This window comes from Harpia harpyja, chromosome 1 (genome assembly GCF_026419915.1).
Source record: "Harpia harpyja isolate bHarHar1 chromosome 1, bHarHar1 primary haplotype, whole genome shotgun sequence".
NCBI lineage: Eukaryota > Metazoa > Chordata > Aves > Accipitriformes > Accipitridae > Harpia > Harpia harpyja.
This window is the reverse complement of record NC_068940.1, coordinates 93244050-93262341: the sequence shown is the minus strand read 5'-3', so window position 1 is coordinate 93262341 and position 18292 is coordinate 93244050. Positions and strand designations below refer to the sequence as shown.

At 40.1% G+C, this 18292-nt stretch overlaps 1 protein-coding gene across 3 annotated transcripts in view; it reads left to right on the top strand.

Moving 5' to 3' along the window:
* The window catches only part of NRP1 (neuropilin 1), a 117213-nt gene that overhangs the window by 33156 nt on the left and 65765 nt on the right, over positions 1-18292 (top strand). For all 3 annotated transcript variants that reach the window (XM_052805954.1, XM_052805943.1, XM_052805934.1), the window contains exon 4: positions 15066-15247. In XM_052805954.1, the coding sequence (XP_052661914.1) occupies positions 15066-15247 (182 nt within the window). The remainder of the gene's footprint in view (positions 1-15065; positions 15248-18292) is intronic.

Below are 18292 nucleotides of genomic sequence, written 5' to 3'. Positions count from 1 at the left end.
TAGAACAAGTTCTGATATAGTGGCAAGAGCAGCAAAATGCCGTATTTCACTATGAACATTTTGAAATGGAGGCTCACAAAAATGCGTAGTATTTTAAGTCTCTTTGTCCTTCTTGTTCATTGCCCATCTGCAAAGGTAAAAATTTTAAATCAAAGCTAAAAACGGTTAGGAGCAAGAATGCAGAGCTGTCAACTAAATATATTTACAAAAGACGTATTAAATCACAAAATTGATGACGGTGTCACTACTATTGCAGCCATCTCAATTCATCCAATGCCTTCGAACTCTTTCAGGGAAATATCAATATGTGATTTTCCAGACTGGTAAACTGAGGCACAGGGAAGTTAGCTGACTCTTGGCTTCACTGAATAGTGATGGCACAGGAACAGAGCCTGTGCTTTCAGCCTTCCAGTCCAGTCTCTGCCCACTTTCTCCCATCATTTCCCATCTCTGTAAAAGACGTAACTAAGCCCCATCATACTGAGGGTCATCTAGGCTCACATTTGCTTGCATTTGAAGCATGACATCTCAACTCTCTCTCTTATGTCACAACTTCATGGCCCTGTTAGCTACTGTGTGAACAGTACAGAGCTGTAACGACACAGAAAGTTTACAGGTGACTAAACAGGCAACCCCTGGGCAGCCCAATTCCCTTCCAATGCTCCTGCCTTCCCAGCCATTTTCTTCTCACAAATGCAGAATGACTCCCAGCTTCCAACCTGCTGCATGTTGGACAGCTGCATCCGCGCTGCAGTTGAAGATGTGACTGCGGCATCCATAATGGTGCAAATCCTTACCCAGTTTGTGGCAAAGCTGTGGTGGCATAGGTTTTATTGTCCCCAGTGGGAACACTCAGCACTGAGCAGAGTCTATGACATTATTAATACCTCAGTCAGTTAAATAAAAATAGTTCAGGCATGTATTCCTGTGTTGTAATCACATCTCTGAATGCAAGAATAGCAATTTTTGGTAGAGTTTATCACCGCTCTGAGCAGCACCATTAACAAGCAATACTGTGATTTTACCAGAGCATAATGCTGCACAGAAACCTTACTCAGGTTCTTTCTAGCTGATATTGCTATTGAAGATAGCCTTTTGTTGCTGGCATGAGAGGCTCTTCCATGATCCTTATCCCTATGGGGAAAAAAGAGACAGTACTTCATCGATTCCTCTCTTACCCCTCTGCTAGTTCTGATTTTTGTGAATTCCCACGTGGAATTTTTGTGGGGGGAAGAGACAAAGGTTTGAAATATTTCTCAAAGTTGTCTGGCTGGTGTGGTTCCCACATTAGACATGTGGCAATTGTGCAAGGGCAGAGGACACTTCATGGTATCTGTTTGAGGAGAAATGTGCAGTAATTGAGGAAAAGCTGAAATCTGGGATGTTATATGTCAAATACATGAAAATTCAATTCACTGGAGCTGTTTCAGGAATCTGTTCATCTCAACATGTGTTGGTACTGTGACTCAGGCAGCATTTTGCCTCTCCAATAGTCTGTTAGTCTCTTAACATCCCTTTGTTCAGAGAGAGAGAAAGAAGGACTGGCTTTACAGTGCCTGTGAGACCAAATTCAGGTTAAATCTAATGAGGAATGCATACGTTTAATTTGTTAAAGGGTTTTTCTGCATGTTTCAGGAAAGAGGGGGGATTATTACCACTTTACCCCTGTAATAAAAAACAGGATCCTGTATCTTGGAAATGTTTACAATGTAACAAAATGAGGTTATGTTACATTGTAAAATTTTAAAGGGTACTGTGCACTGACACCTAGGCTCAAGGCATGAAACATGTGAGCTGTTCAGACATAGAAATTATGGAAATAATGTTTCAGTTTGAGAAAAACAAGTGCTTTTCACAAAAAGTTTGAGATTCCCCCAACTACAGATCCTCCCCCTGCCAGGTACCAACTGTTTTATTCAGAGTAGGGGATGAACACGATGCACATATCATCTGGCTGGGTGTGATGTTGGTTATTTCTGTATCTTAGCACTGAGAGAGCAGAACTGCAGGTTTCCCTTTCATTAACATGCTACAAGGTGACAGTGTCTGGCTGTACCACTGGCAGAGGGAGGATTCCTCCAGACCTGCACCTTGCGACCTGCAGTGCACCCCGGGAGCTGCACCCCCTCCGACACACCACGGGGAGGGTTTGCAACAGGAGGATGGAGGCTACGCTGCCAAAAGGAGCCCCTGATTCCTTCTGTGCAAGCCAGACATCTCTGTGAGCCAGCTCAGGGAGCTCGAAGTGAGGAAAGGGATGGGGCATTATCTCATTTCCTTCCCAGACTTCCTACTACTGTTTTGGGCAATTTATACCTTTAAGAATGTGTAAGGCAAACAAACCTTGTTCTCCCTAGTGTGTGAAAGCCTGTCTTTTGCATTATTAAACCGCAAAGGAAAGCATGGCGTTATCTTGCTCAGATTCTCTGCACGTACAAGAGAATCCGGCCCAAATATATTTCACGGCTTGTCTGTCTGGGTTAGTGTGCTGCTTGCCATGAGTGAAGGAGAGGAAAGAATCAATGCTTAATACCACAGAGTCTTATACAGATTGTTCCCGTATGCTCATCACTACTAAGTAGACAAACAAAAGTAAAAGCATTAATAGAAACCTGACTAGAAGTGTAAACAAAACAAAAGCCATCAAATCAGGATTTTATCCATTTAATTGCAGACTAGGTGTTTTCACAAGCCATGTAATGGTTTATTGCATTTCAAGGCTTATTTATTGTAACTGATTAATGAAGACTTAGAGCACCACTCTCTTATGGATAACAAAAGGAAAGAAGTTGCAACACCATTTGCGTTTGCAATTCATTTGAGTTACTACAGGTCCCCTTGATATATCAGGTAATACATTATTACAGCCTTATGTCACACTGTCCATTTCCCTGAGTAGAAAGCAAGGACAGAAGCCTGACCCGTGAAATGCAGAAGACAAATCAACATCATTATCCCATGCTTTCTCAGACCCACTAACAGCCTTTTCCTAAAGACTGTGTTTTTCTGGATCACAGCTGTCAAAGCAGCCACAACAAGGATGGGAGAGAGTGGTTCTAGGAGAACATTGCTGCTGACCTCAAAAGCAGCAATTTCTGTGTGAGTGTGTTAGTCCTGACTTACATTTTTCAGTGCCCTGATTCCAAAGGCAGGGGCCATCTCACAGCCAATGGCTCCAGACACGATTTAGCCTTCACTGAGTACAGGTCCAAATGCTCAGCAGATTTAGGAGAGTGTATCTCAAGAAGTTGCACTGATGAGGGAGGAAAAGGAAGCGGAAAGAAGACAAACTCAGTCCCATCTAATGAATACTTGCTCGACATTTGTGCAGCTCCCGCTGGGGATTTGAGCTGGCGTGCATGTATGCAGTATGGTCTCAATTACTGAAGCCCATGAGCTGTGTATGTGTTTGTGTTGTGTGTATGTTCATTACCCTGCTTGCTTTCACAAGTAAGTATTTAGTACCAGAAGAAAAGTATGAAAAATTCTTTAGCAGACACTTGAGAATTCTGGCAGGTTTTCAACTTAGTTTTCCATTTTAAAAAAGTGCAGGCCAATGCAGCTCTGATGCAACTCCACTAAACTCTGTAAATTTTTACCAGGGATGATGCTGATCTGCTGTGCACATTTTCCTTCCTGTAAGTCATTATCACATGCCTCTCTTTCTAAGAAAGACATTTTTATGAGAGGTGGATCACTGGGGTGGTTTTTTTGTATGGCTGGTTTGCCCCATGCTCCAGCTATAACAATGCAGTTTCACTAGGCGCTGGGTCATATGGCTGACCTCAGCTAACAAGCTGTTCCTGTTTTTAGGCTACTGGGAATGTTTATTGGCCACTGTTTTCCTCCATTCTAAACACATAGTTATTTCTCAAGATCCATATAAATCATAAGGTCACAAAACTCATAAAAACTGTGACATTCTCTGTGATATAGGATACAAATGAACTAACTTCAGGCTTAACAGCTTTAAACATCTATGGTATATTTTATCATAATATAAATTCATTCATTGAAGTTATATATACTTTTTAGTTCAAGGATACACACAATAAAATGGTAATAAAATTGGTCAATGGGACAAACTTTTATATACTGATGTTTCAAATTGGTACAGTTTAACTGTGAGCTCTATTACAAAAACAACGTACTGTAACTCTGTACAAAACTGAGTTTAAGAGAAATAGTGATCTGTTTGCAATAAACATTAAGTTTTCACGTACTTTATAAGAAAATGATGCTGAGGATGCTATTGAATTTCCTAATGTAGATTTCAAGAGCAGAAACCCATGAGAAGGTCTGTACTAACATGCTGGATTGACACACTGATGTGTGCAAAACCCAACTACACTTGTAAGGAAACACTAAGTTATCAATAGGACTTTTATTCATAATGTCTGTACTGAAATTGGACAACAAATTAATAGAAAAGGATTGGTAACAATTACTATAGTTAAATTCACATAAAGGTTTCCACTCTGCTTCCCTGTTCTCATTTGCTTTAGTTGTTTTGAAATGCACATCTTCCAGGCTGAAAGTTTCCCAGGCTGCTCCTCTGCTTGAGAATAAACTTTGGAAAGAGACAGCTAAAATGATTCAGGTCTTTTTTTGTACAAATGTCGTAGTTTAACCCCAGCCAGCAACTAAGCACCACACAGCCGCTCACTTAGTCCCCCCCCCCACCCAGTGGGATGGGGGAGAAAATTGAGAAAAAGAAGCAAAACCCGCGGGTTGAGATAAGAACGGTTTAATAGAACAGAAAAGAAGAAACTAATAATGATAATGATAACACTAATAAAATGACAACAGCAATAATGAAAGGATTGGAATGTACAAATGATGCGCAGTGCAATTGCTCACCACCCACCAATCGACACCCAGTTAATCCCCGAGCGGCGATCTCCCGCCCCCACTCCCCCCAGTTTCTATACTAGATGGGATGTCACATGGTATGGAATACTGCTTTGGCCAGTTTGGGTCAGGTGCCCTGGCTGTGTCCTGTGCCAACTTCTTGTGCCCCTCCACTTTCTCACTGGCTGGGCATGAGAAGCTGAAAAATCCTTGACATTAGTCTAAACACTACTGAGCAACAACTGAAAACATCAGTGTTATCAACATTCTTCACATACTGAACTCAAAACATAGCACCTACCAGCTACTAGGAAGACAGTTAACTCTATCCCAGCTGAAACTAGGACGACAAAGAATGTAAAAATATACACACAGAAACACACGCACATGCATACACGTGTCCCCATTGCAAAACAGCAGAAGAACCGTGGGACTTTTTCAGGCAGCTCTTCAACCACACTTATGCAGATCAGAAGGCTGAAATTTGAAAGCACCATCCATGAGTAAGTGTTCCTTGCACTGCTCTTGTGAAATATCATTTAGATTTCACAAAGCCAGGGCTTCTTTAAAGTTGCCAGCTATGCGTATTACTCATGCTGCTTAAGGGTTGTTTGTTAAAGTGGCAATGTACACAACCAAATGATTTTGTGCTGAGATAACGGCCCGCCAGGAAACATGCAGACATTGTATGTGGGTTGATCTCTGAACTACAAACGCTTCTTATTCAGCTTTGTGTGCCTCCTGTGCCAGAGAGCACTTCTGGATGCTATGGCCGGGCACTTTGTCTTTCCAAGTTTGTATCATATGAAAGAAGTAAGGAGAGATGGTTTTCATCTTTAAGTGTTACAACAGACTGCCAGAAGTCTTCTGAGCATTATGAGAATGTTTAGCTAGTAATGCCACACATTTCAGACACTTTAGGACTCTGTTTTCAATCCAAAAAAGCCTTGACAGTTTTGATCTCCTTTATGTAATTCAAACTCTTTTTTCCTTGGTGACAGCTTAAGAGAGTTTGCCCCCTCCCCCCAAAAAAAAACCGCAGGAAAAGCTCTAATATGTGTACATGACTAAACACTGACGAGTCAAAAGTTTCGACCACAAAGCTGTATTTTTTCCAATAACTCCACTTATTTGTACGTATGCCTAGTCGTGTAGCTATATACAGGTTTTAGATTCAGTCTCAGCAAAAATCAATCCACTCATTTACATGTGTCACTTTCAGGCAAGGAAGACCCATAGCAATCATTTATAGCAATACAGACTAGGTATGTGAAGATACTAATCCCACAGTGGATTCTTCACTTGGCCAACAGTCTGCCCAAAGGGACTGTGGTGCAGAAATCAGGACAAAGGGAAAAACATTGAGAAATATTGAGTTCCAAGTGCCTAACACTCCATCCTTAATACTCTCTTAATATAGTTCCTAACTGGAAATAAATGAAAATACCCATCATTTTACTGCATTTATAGAGCTTCAGGACATGGTCACCATGGAAGAAAATTGCCATAACTTGCGTTCTAAAGCTGATACGTATGTCTGCAATTTCCTTTCTCCTTTAGCCTCTTTTAGTTTTGTTAATTATGGGTGCTGCTCAGAGAGGTTGTAGACAGCCCACAAGGGACAAATATTTGAGCTTCAAAATTGTGGAACTTACTTTATGTTCTGAACTTTCACAGTTCCTGTGAAAAGCTAAAATCCACTTAATACTTTTAAAAGCCAAGTTCCTAAGGTTATGATTAATATACCACCTAGATCCCAACAGGATAATTACTAATTAATCAGCAGTTCAAAACTCCCAGATGGAGTACTATAAGGTTGCCATCACTTTAAAGCATTCCTTTTCTACTTTCGTGGAAAGAAATCACAATTGATTCTGATCTTTGTTTGATACAACTCTTTCTCTGTTCTTTAGGCATTTGAGGAAGCAAAGCTGAAGCTTCTATAACTTACCAGTTAAGCAGGCTTTTTAGTGAATTCAGCAGTACATGCTAACAGCACTAATCCAACCACAAATCGTTAAACTAGTTAGGCACATGAAAACAATGTTTAATGGATATAAAGGCACACAGATAGTGTTTGACTCCTTGCAGCAGCGTGAGTGTGTGTATATGCATGAGTCTCTGTATGCAAGTAATTTAGTCTAGTTCTCCTACAGAAATCACACAAATGTGTTTGTGAGACTGTGTGAGACTTTGCAGCCCCTTCTTCCAGTCATTCTGTGGCTTAAGAAAACTTCCAAGTTTTGAGCCTCTGTTAAGAAGCTTTATTTGAAACCCACAGAAGCTGTTAGGAATCTTTCCATTATTTCAGGAGGAGCTAGACTGGCCTCTTGTATTTAAAAGACGGTATCTGGCTATCTAGGCTTTGTTCCTTGATGTTTGCAAAATTTCTGGGAGACTGTTGGCACTCAGTCTCTCTCTTCTGTCTCCACATATGTAAAATGAGAATGACAACTTTACCTCAGAGGAATGTTGCAAAGCTTCACTTATAAACAGATTGGCATACTTGGATGAAGTTGCTCAGCTAACGAGAAGTTTTCTGATTGATAGGCGTCTCTTGGGAGGTCATAAAAACAAAAACAAAACTGTATAATTGAGTTTTTGGAAATAATTTTTTTTGGCTTACAAGAACCTACTCTTACGCAAGATGACTGCTTGTGCCATCTTTTTTCTCTCTCTTATCACCTAGAATATCTTTTGAAATCTAACCATGTCAAATTAGTGGCTAAATACCAAACTAAGCCAAGGCATAACCCTCACACTTGAAATGTCCATATGAAAGAATATAAAGCTTGAGGTATAGTGAGTAATAAGAAAATTACTTTAAAAAAACCACATTTTTTTCCAGTTTCTTAAGCCCTTAGCTGGCTCAATGTAGATAAAGTAACTATGAAACAACCAGTAAAAATTAGACTGCATTTTATTTTGTGAAGAACACTGGAAAGTTGGCAAGAGGTAAGATTTTGCAGTGAAATAGGGAGGTGAACAAGTTGTAAATGACTCTAATATCTTCCAGATGGCATATTTTACTTGGGAACTGAGTTTAGAGTAATTAGAGGCATGTGAATTTCCTATAAATACTAAACTTCACCAGTTTGACACTAGAAAGCTCCTTCATCTCTGAAGTCTTTAAACTGCTAAGTGTTTCTTTTTCCCTCACTTAAAGGGGAAGTCATAGATTTGTAAATTTGTCTTATTTGACAGACAGAAACCTTTTTCCATGAAAAGGTAGCATTTTTCTATGCCAGAAAGTTATGAACTGAAGTTCTTCACTGAAGAGGTTTAAAATTGAATGTTTCTTCCCAGAAGAGATTTTCATTTTTATATACTGGGTTCATTATATTATAATTTATTACAGTATGTGGCAAGCAGTGAAATCAGTGGAGTTTGCCCTAACTTCAAGATCAAATCTTTTCATTGATAAAATGCTTTTTGCAGATAGGTATGCTGAAGACCTTAGCAGATGAATTTTGCTTTTACTTCCCCTAGGACATTTCAATACTAAAATGGCAAAACCTGGACCACAACCCGTGATTCTTCTTCATTTTCTGCATGACATTGTTACATTCATTCCCAGAGTGAATCCTGGTGTTCACGTTTCTGTTGAAGAATTTTCCAGGTTTTATTTGGCGTAAATAGAATAGAACTAAGTAAATACAAGGCAAAATATTCTGTCACCACTTGCACCCTTTTTAGCCATATATCAGTGTAAACTGGCTTAGATCCAATGACATAAAGGGGCTAATCTCATTTGCAGCAGCTAAAGATCTGTCTACTGTTCTCTGTGGAGCTGTATAGATAAAAGTGCAGATATAATCTTTCTTATTTAGTTCAGATCTTCAGTTCTGCCAGTCCCAGGTATTCAAAGGCATGAGCCAAACAACCAGAAGCATGTGATAAGATGAAGTATAATCAGATTTGAAAATAGTAGTGATTATTTTTATTTCTTCTGGGTTTTGAACTTTTATTGGTTAGGGTATGTTGTATTTCAGATTCCTCTGTTCAGCAGAGAATTAGAAGCTTAATTTTAAAATGAAAGGGCAAACCTCAAGGCATTAGACGATTCCAGAAACCAGTGTAATAACAAAACTATTGCTAACATTAGTCGCGATCAAACTGTTACAGTGGGTAACTGCAGATCTTCATCGATGTCTTTGTTACATTTTTTCTCTTTTTCACTACAGCATTGTCTTGTACTAAAATAGACCCTCACTAGTTCATTCTTAATGGAGACCCACTGTCAGTTAATGGCATTAGTAAATTACTGAACAGTGGCCAAATCCCAATGGCCTTATTCCCAGAAATCTCTTAGGTTGACAGGATCTTTGTATGAGTAACTTCAGTGAATTTTGGCCCTGGGTGAAGACCATAAAAACACAAGCTCACAAAAGATCAATGGAAACAAAGGCCCCCCAAACTGACAGGGATTTCAGTAAATTACAAATCGTTAATCGATTGCAAATTGCATATTTAAATAGCCAGCATTTTAGAGAACTGTGGGATCCAGATGATATGTTGCCTCCCTTAGGGGGCTTCATCCACATCATGAATCCAGTATATGCAAAACCAGCTTAAAAGCCTCCTGCCATGGGCACTTGTTCCCACCTCCCCCTTTCTCACAGAGTTTGCACTGCCTGGCTGCTGCTAATTCAACTGTATATGTGTCCACACTCAGAGAAATGATCTGTTGGGCTTTCTAATAGACTTAAGAAAGAAAGAGAGAGAGTAAGAAAGAAAAAGAAAGAAAGAAAGGAAGGAAGAAAGAATTAAAAAAAAGGTCACTTCGCTCATCCTGTCAAAGACACATCCACACCAACAGTTGACTTGGCAGGATGGAGAAAGGCTTCTCCATTGAGAAGACTGCAGTGTGTTATGGGAGCAAAGAGCCAGGCAGGAATGCACCACGCAGGACTCCATGGCACCAAGCACACTGGGAAGGGGCTGAAAAAGCAAAAAAACCCCTGCAGTTCCCTGCAGTTCCCATGCCTCCCGGTGCTCAGGGAGTACCCATGCCCTGCTCAGGCCTGGTGGCTTGCTGCAGACACAGCAGTCACCCAGGATCCTCCGAGGGCCACGTGCAGCTTTCACCTCCGTCAAGGTGTGTTTTGAGGGCCACACATGAGGAGTTATATGACCTCCATGTGGATACCTGCATTGACAGTCCCAGCTACCAGGGAAGGCTGACGTGTCCCCACGGGAGGGGGCAGCCCCTCCAACGCCCATTAGACAGGTCACCTTGCCAGGGTGGGACACAGGAGGCCCCAGAGAGCAGTCAGGCTGCTTGGAGGCTCAGATGGAGAGCAACCCGACAGATGCTGAGGTTACAGGCAGAAAAACAGCCCGTTTGGGGCCGTGCTTAATTTTTTATTTTTAACAGCATGTACTTCTTTTTCTTGTTGCTAATAAACTGGGTTTAAGGTTGGTGTCCCTCGAGAGCCTGCAGTTCTTAAGCTTTTAGCTCTGGGATACAGATTGCCTTCTGCCACAAGCACCGCAGTAAATCCCACACCTCTAACCCTCAGTCACTAATGGGGCACAAATCCACGGTGCAGAACAACTTGAAACTCTTTATTTAGATTTCCTCTTGCAATGCCTTCTGTTCAGCTAAAATGGAGCCTTCTGAGGAATAAAGAAAAATTCTTTATAAAATAGAGGCAAAAGAAAGATACATACTAAGAAGCAAATTCTCAGAGATAATCTGACCAGGGTGGATAATTTGTGTCAGGGAGAGATTTAGCAGCTTGGTGGAAGTGGAATCAGAGTGATAAAAGAAACAGAGAGGTGGGAAATCTTTTCATTCTAACAGGTGAATAACTGAAATACTCATAACCACCCTATAGATGCATGTCATAGTAGGCTGCAGAAAAATATGGCGTATTCAGATGTAAATTATAGATTTATATGCTTCACTGATTGTTTCATAAGGTTAAATGGCAGATTTTAGATTTCAGCTGAATTCTGCATATGTCTTGGGAAGGAATTTTTTTAGGCAAAAGGCATAAGATCTCACTGCCCTAATAATAGGAAAATGCGTAGAAGCGGAATGTAGCTTGGCAGAGTGGCTGGCTTCAGCAGCAGGCAGGGCTTTCCAGCACTTTCACTTCACTTTCTGCAGTACAACGTGCTATGGTGCATTTCAGGGGTCGCCAGCACGTTCAGAACTGAAACCAGACGTAAGCACTGTTATCACCTACTAGAAACTGGAAATAGAAAATTCACCAAAATCTGTATTCTGCAGCTGTTTATGTTTTTCATTGCCCAGTGCTCATTTTATAGTACTGCTTGGCCTTTTCCACGAACCCATAACTTAGACTTTCCAAAAAAAAAGCAAGTTTTTTGCAATTCCATCAAGAGTTTGTAGAGGAATTCTAGATTCCCTCATCTTTCCAATGGGAATCTGTCCCAGACATTGTTTTACTGAACCATAAAATTAGGACCATCTAGTAATGGTATGTTCAGACACCAGCTGGGAGGAGTGTGCAGGCTCTGCAGTGCATTTCAGCAGGTTCCCACCTGAGAGCCACACACGTTCCTTGCACGCCACAGAGGGTGCAAACAGAAAGCAAACAAAAATGGGATATCCAGAAAGACCCAGACAAGCAAAAAGGGAATGCTTTTTGCATCGTGGCATAGTGGTTCCATGAATGTATCCACTGATTACCCCCTCTTCTGGGCAGGCATCTCCTATTTTCACACATGAATTTGTGCGCTAGTCTTTCACCTGAAACTACACTCAATGGTTAGCACCATGTTTATATTTACATCTCTGTGCCATAAACCCTAAAGGACTATAACATTACAAGAAATATTTGCCACACCATTGACAGCAGTAACTGAGCGAAGAATTGCCAAGTGGGAAATCCAAATTTGCAAACTCAGTATTCTGGGCTGCGCGCCAAGACTGTCTGGGCGCTGCGGAGGTGACACATTCAGTCTCCTCACAGGGATGCCAATGTGCCAACTGCATCCCTGGCACAGCATCTTCTCTTGACAAACTTATGGAGAAGAACTGCTACCAAGTCCAGAGGGAGATGCAAGCTGCTTTCTGAGCTTCCTTGGCAGCAACTCCATTTTCAAGTTGTGACTGTACTTTCTCCTATTTATGAGAACAGTTGTTTGTGATACACTATGGTCTCTGGTAAGATTTTGAAAAGTGCAAAAATGACAGCAGGACATTGGTTTCCAAGTATAAACTAGTAAAATCCAGAGTAATTTCATTTCCCTAAGAAAAAAATAATATAGATACTCATTTACTGCAGCCCAGATATCAGATGTTGCCGCCAGTGTGGGAGAATCCAAATCCATTTGTTAGCTGCCAAGTGAAAGACATGATCCTTAGAATATGAAGGTTGTAGCACTGATCTCTAAAGCTTCCCCTTTTCAAATCGTACTTCGTACCTATTGTCTCACAGCTAAGCCTTTTTCCTGTCTGTCGGTAATTTTTCAAAGCAAAAGAAAAAAACTGAAAAATCCTCCGATCTTCCACAGGGCTGCATGACCTATAACTTGCAAAATCCATTAGAAGACAGCCTTTTAGTAACCAAATTGTGTCATTTACAACTGCACAGCAGCCAGAAAGAGCACCATAAATTACAATTCTGTCACTATAAGGGACAATGGAAAGGTATGGGCAGGCTATCGCTTAAAGGTAGAAACCTAAGAGAGTGATAGAATTTAATTTGAATATTTTTTTCTGAATTTACTTCATATAATAGCAAAATTGGTACTTACAGGTTAATTATTTTTGGCTGTATACAAAAGACTTAGTAAGACTATAGAAGATGGTCTATTTTTAAGGTGTAGCAGAATAAAAATACTGAATACAAACCTTTGGGGATTTTTTTTCTTCTTTATACATGAAGTAAAAAAGCATGTAAAAATTTGCTTAGCATTTTTAGTTAAAAATTCTCGTATCATTTAATAATTCAGAAATAGGGTTCTTGATATTCATTTGAAAATTTATCTACTGTTGGGGCTCGAGAGTTGGATGGAGCCTGGGAAACTGGTGAAATAATGTCATCATGGGGAGAAGAGCGAAGACTGTCACTCTGATGCTGTGGTTTTATGTGGTTACTCTTTCTCTTTAAGAAGCAGTTAATTATTTGGAGAAAGGTTGTCTTGTTAAAAGTTCTCAACATTTGTTTTTTCCCTGAAGTCTAAAAACTAGCAGGCTGCATCCCTGAGTACTTCCAATAGGTTTTGCAGGGAACCTAGAGCCAGTATTCTTAAGGATATTTCTAAAGGAAAAAAACAAACAATAAAAGCCAAAGGCAGGCAATTCTGAGGTCTTTTTACAAGTCTCCTAACTTTCAAATCCTGTTATACATATATCATAAAGAAATTATAGAAAGAACAGAAGTCTAATTTGAAAAAATGCAGGCTACTTAAAGTATCTGTAAAATTATCTCAGAAATAAACATTTCCACTTTGTATTTCCACCAATCTGAAATGGGACAGTGAACCTAACTAGCTGAGCAATTGCTACTAGAAAAAACAAATACATAAGAGGAAATGCAGTTAACACAATATTTCACATATGTTAATGCTTACAGTTCCATCAGTGTCAGCTTTATTTTCTACTTGATATACACCAAAGCTGGCACACAATTTTAACTGATGAGGTAATGTCACTTTTAATTTAAGGAGCCTTAAGCCGTCCACTTTAACTAGTGATATCATCTTTGCAGTTGTCTCACGGGGCTTCATGTAAACATAAGTAACGTGCCCTGGACGGTTTGGAGCAGAGTTGTTAAAAATGACATTGGTCATCATGAAGACATTTTTTTCCTTTGATCTCTTTAAAAATGTCAGGCACACTTTATTGTCCTGTCATTTTTACCTCTTCCTTGTATATTAATATGCTTGGAACATTTCAGTGAACATAACAGTAGAATAAAGGTCTAAACAAATTAATGGCAACATTTTAATGTCAGTCGTAGAAGGATAATGAAAAGTAAATGAGATTGTGTGGCTAACAGCAACTTGTTAAATAAAACAGCAGCACGGCTGAGACAGACAGAAAGACACAGGGGCAGAGAAAAGCCTTTTGCCCGAGTCCGAAAGAGGCCCAGAGCACAGCCCAGGCTCCAAATGCCACCACCTTTTAGGTGAAGATTAAACCGATTCTACAGAGTGTGGCTGCTCCTCCTTCCTGTCCGGGGTCGAGTGAAATCATCTGCTAATAAAACTTAAAACCAGACCTGTCTCCACACCTGCAGCTTTTGCCTCCCTGTGACTTTTATTCTCCTTTGTGTTCTCTTGGCAGGCTCTGTACACCCAGCTACTGGGCTCTCCTCAGCCCTCTGAAACCAAATGCGTCAGACCAAGCCCTACATGTCGGCATCTCTGGTGACAGGGCTGAGGAACCCTAACATGACTGTTGCTCCCAGGCAGACTTTTGTTACCAATCATTATTGCATTATTATATGCTTTTCCTCATAAAGTCCTTAGGAATGAAGCAAGTAACCAGGGGAGGATTTAGCCCAGCCTGTTCAGTAATCACATGCTGTACAAGTACGAACATTATAACGTGCACTTCTTGATTCAAATACCTAAGCAAAGATGATTTGTAATGAAACATGTTTTGTCTGAGAAAAAACAAGTGCTGTGACTGATGTGTAGATTTTGTGATTTGCTCCAAACTATTTGTCCAGCTAACAAGGAAAATAACAGATTTTTCTACCACTGATCTGAAACATGGTGGAGTTTTGAACAAAATCTAATGTTTAGGGATTTATTTATTATTCTGTGGACATATGTTTGGAGGACAGCATATGGAAATCAAAGTATTGTTCATAAAGAGCTCCAGCCAAAAAGACATTTTTGAATTCATAACAGAACTTCACAGTTTGAAAAGAATGCTATGCATTATGTATTGATAACAACACTACACAGACAAAGGAACACAATTTAATAATACAGAATTGTGCTCATGAGATTTCCTTTTTTTTTGTTAATTGGTTACTTTAGCTGACATTGTCTGCAAGCATAATGGACACCATTCTTCCTAATAGTTCCATGTTGCCAGATGATGTCTACAGACATAATGTCGTCCATTTTAATTATTTCATTTTGCTTACATCTTTCAGCATAATGCATTTTCCAAGCAAGCTAGCATTTTTCTTGATTATCTATGTTGTGTTATGGTTTCTAAATTAATTAGGTCTCCTTCTTTCCCGGAAGTTAAAAGTTTCTTCCTTCCATTTATCTTCCAGGTATGATTATGTTGAAGTGATTGATGGAGATAATGCTGAAGGACGCTTATGGGGAAAGTACTGTGGAAAAATTGCTCCCCCTCCTTTAGTGTCTTCGGGGCCATATCTTTTTATTAAATTTGTTTCTGACTATGAGACGCATGGAGCAGGATTTTCTATCCGTTATGAGGTTTTCAAAAGAGGTGAGAAACAATTCATTATTATATAGCTCGTAACTTGTGATTTTTGCTTACATCAAAAAGTTCACCATAATTCTTTGGAATGGGGCGAATGCATGAAAATACTTGGAAGAGAAAACTGTATTACCCTTGTCATTCCAAGGCAGGGCATGTATTCAATGGGTGTAAATCATTATGAATCCAGTGGGTCAGCTGCATCTGAGGATTGACTCCTCTGAGTGTAACGTGATAGTCTTCATCAGCTGGTTTTTTGGACCATCTTAAAACCATTAGCTTTCTTCCCCATCCCCCACCCCCACCCCCCTTTTTTTTTTGTGGTAGTAATTACTGTATGATTTACAATGTTACTGCCTTAACAGCACTGTAACCTTCTGAGTCCCTGACTTATTTTGGTTAGTGTTTTGCTCTGCATTCCCAAGAGGTGGCTGTGGGCTTGGAAAGGACCAGAGTACACATGGGCAGCAGATGATGTTGCTGTTGCTTTCTTTCACAAGTCATGTTTGGGAGGTAAAGGAGAGGAGAAGCTCACACTGTTCACAGGCATGACCTGCTGGATTCTTGTGCCAGGAGTTCAGTGCTGCTGAGCACAGATAGCTGTATGGGGCACAGAGAAAGCCCAGAGAAACAGACAGTCCCGGATTAACCAGATCTATAGACAGTCCCTCTTTGATAACTCTCTTTCTGAGTCAATAGCTACAAGGGCAGTAAGATTTTTTTTTTGGCATACACCTTCCCTATAGCAGGTTGGAGATAAATAATTCATATATTCCATGCCTGGAGAATACAGGACCAAAACTCATACTATACAAAAAGACAATAAGCTTAACTTTATAGAAAAAAAAAACTGACTTCAACATCAATGTTTAGGGCTATATTCACAAAAGCAGCTCAAAACTCCAAATTTCCAATGCACACCACTCCCAGACAGTGCCTCATTTTCAGAAGCAGTTCAAGTCCTTTTAACACACCTAAACCAGAGCCAGATTTTCAGCTGCATTCAGCACACTTGCTTGGTGGCAGCTATACTGTTAATGAGGAGAAGCACAGTAGTGAAGTCTCTTTTCTATTGCATGCTATTGCTGCTCTGCACAGTGCTAACTGGGGCCACAGACTTCTTGTTCACCATCTTCCCTGTCTGTAAATCCACTCTTGGCTCCCAGAAATTCTTTTGGTGACCTTCAGGGTCACATTTTTTGAAAGAACTCAGCGTTCAAATGACACCGAGCTTTCCTGAAAAAATATGTCTATTTATTTTCATGTCTTTAGGTGGCTAAACTCTTGAAACTGTGTCCTGACGTTTCTCAGTGCTTATGTATTCAGTACCATCTTTCGTAAAGAACAAGGATGAAACACAAGAAGAAGTGAAAGAATGACCTGTGAAACAATCTATATTAGCAACTGAGTGTTTTCAAGAAAAAAGCTTTTATTTATTTCCTAATAGTGTAGTGGCAACTCAGAGCTCTGACAGGAACATTGTGTTTATTTCCTTGTGTGGTCATCTATATCTCTCAGTGATATACATTAACCATGTTAAGATGGCATTATGAATGTGATTTTACACACACAGAAGTCAAGAAACTCAAAATTATGGCTCCCAGAGCAACTTTAAGTCTAGTTCATTCCACATAAACTGTATATTAAGGCAGGAAAGTTATCACCAGGTACAGTGTTAGAAAATGCTGTGTGTACACAAAGGATGCAAGTTACAGTTGCTGTGGGAACACAGCCCTTTTTAACTTCTGAGTTAATGCATACATGCTATTCCAAATTTACATTTTAATATCTGTACCTAATAAAGCTGACCAGTTCACCCTGTTACACAGGTGAAGCTCAGTTGCTCACACTAGACTAATATGCTTTGTTTTAGCATATTCACAACTCAGCTCATCATTTCCCAGGTGTGAGAAGTATTAAAATGATCCCAAGCCCAAGGCCCTGTGGTGCTGAGCTGAAGGCTGAGCTGCATTCCAGCACACAGTATATTTTTGCCCATTGTTCCTGTGAGACCATCCTTAGTTTTTGAAAAGAAAAACTGCATTACGCTACCTGTGTCCTAAGCTGAATTCTAAACCTGATGCTTAAAATGCTGCACGCCATGGAAATTGTAAGGAGAGACCAGCACACATAATGACTCTGATAAATGAAGTATGGGCTTTGAGAGTAGGAGCTGCCTTTACTTCTCATCCAGCTCCTTAGCCAGAAAGACACTGAAGAAGTTGAATTCCAGACTAAAACATGAAATGCATATTGCCCAACATTTAGCCCATCTGAAATGTTCGTCATTTTGGCTTCGACAGCCAGCCTATCTTAGGATGGATGAGTAGCCTATTCACTGGAAGAGGATCTACATGGTTCACATTCAACATTCCTAACTTTAGTCAACTAAATGGTGTAAAGTGAAAGAAGAGACTGTCAACCAAGAAGGCAAATGATCTTCTGGCTCAGTGACACCTACAGAGAGCGAATGAAATTATCCCCAATGTCAACTCTTTCTCTTTCTTTGCTCTCTCTATTGCCTCTTCTCTCTCTTTCCTTCAGCTCATGTCTCTTCACATGTAGATATGAGATGCATACATGAGTTTCTCCACTTCAGAAGTATCTATTCTGTCAGGTCTCTGCTAGAACCTTTTCTGCCAGTTTTCCATGAAGATTGGCCCATGGACCTCCTCATAACCTCAGTATTGATTTAATTCCTGGAGCTTCTTCACGGTGTCAATAAAGGGTCAGAATCTGTGGAGGGTATTTTAGTGAGGCAGCTCTCCTGAAAACAGTTTTTGTTTCTTGCACCAGATTGACTTGAACGTGTTTAAAATAAAGCAAGCTGGTATTGAGATATCATGTGTGAGTGTAAGGAGCCTGACGATCGTGCACTCACAGAGCCAGGATCTGGCTGTATTTAATAAAGCAATAATGATCCTGGCTTACATTTTATATTGCATCTTTTATTGGATTCCAAGAGGAGCACAGAGCACTTTATGCTATGAATGGCATAGCAAAGCTATTTTATCCTGGAACAGCAGCTACTGGTGGGAGTGAGGAGCAACAACC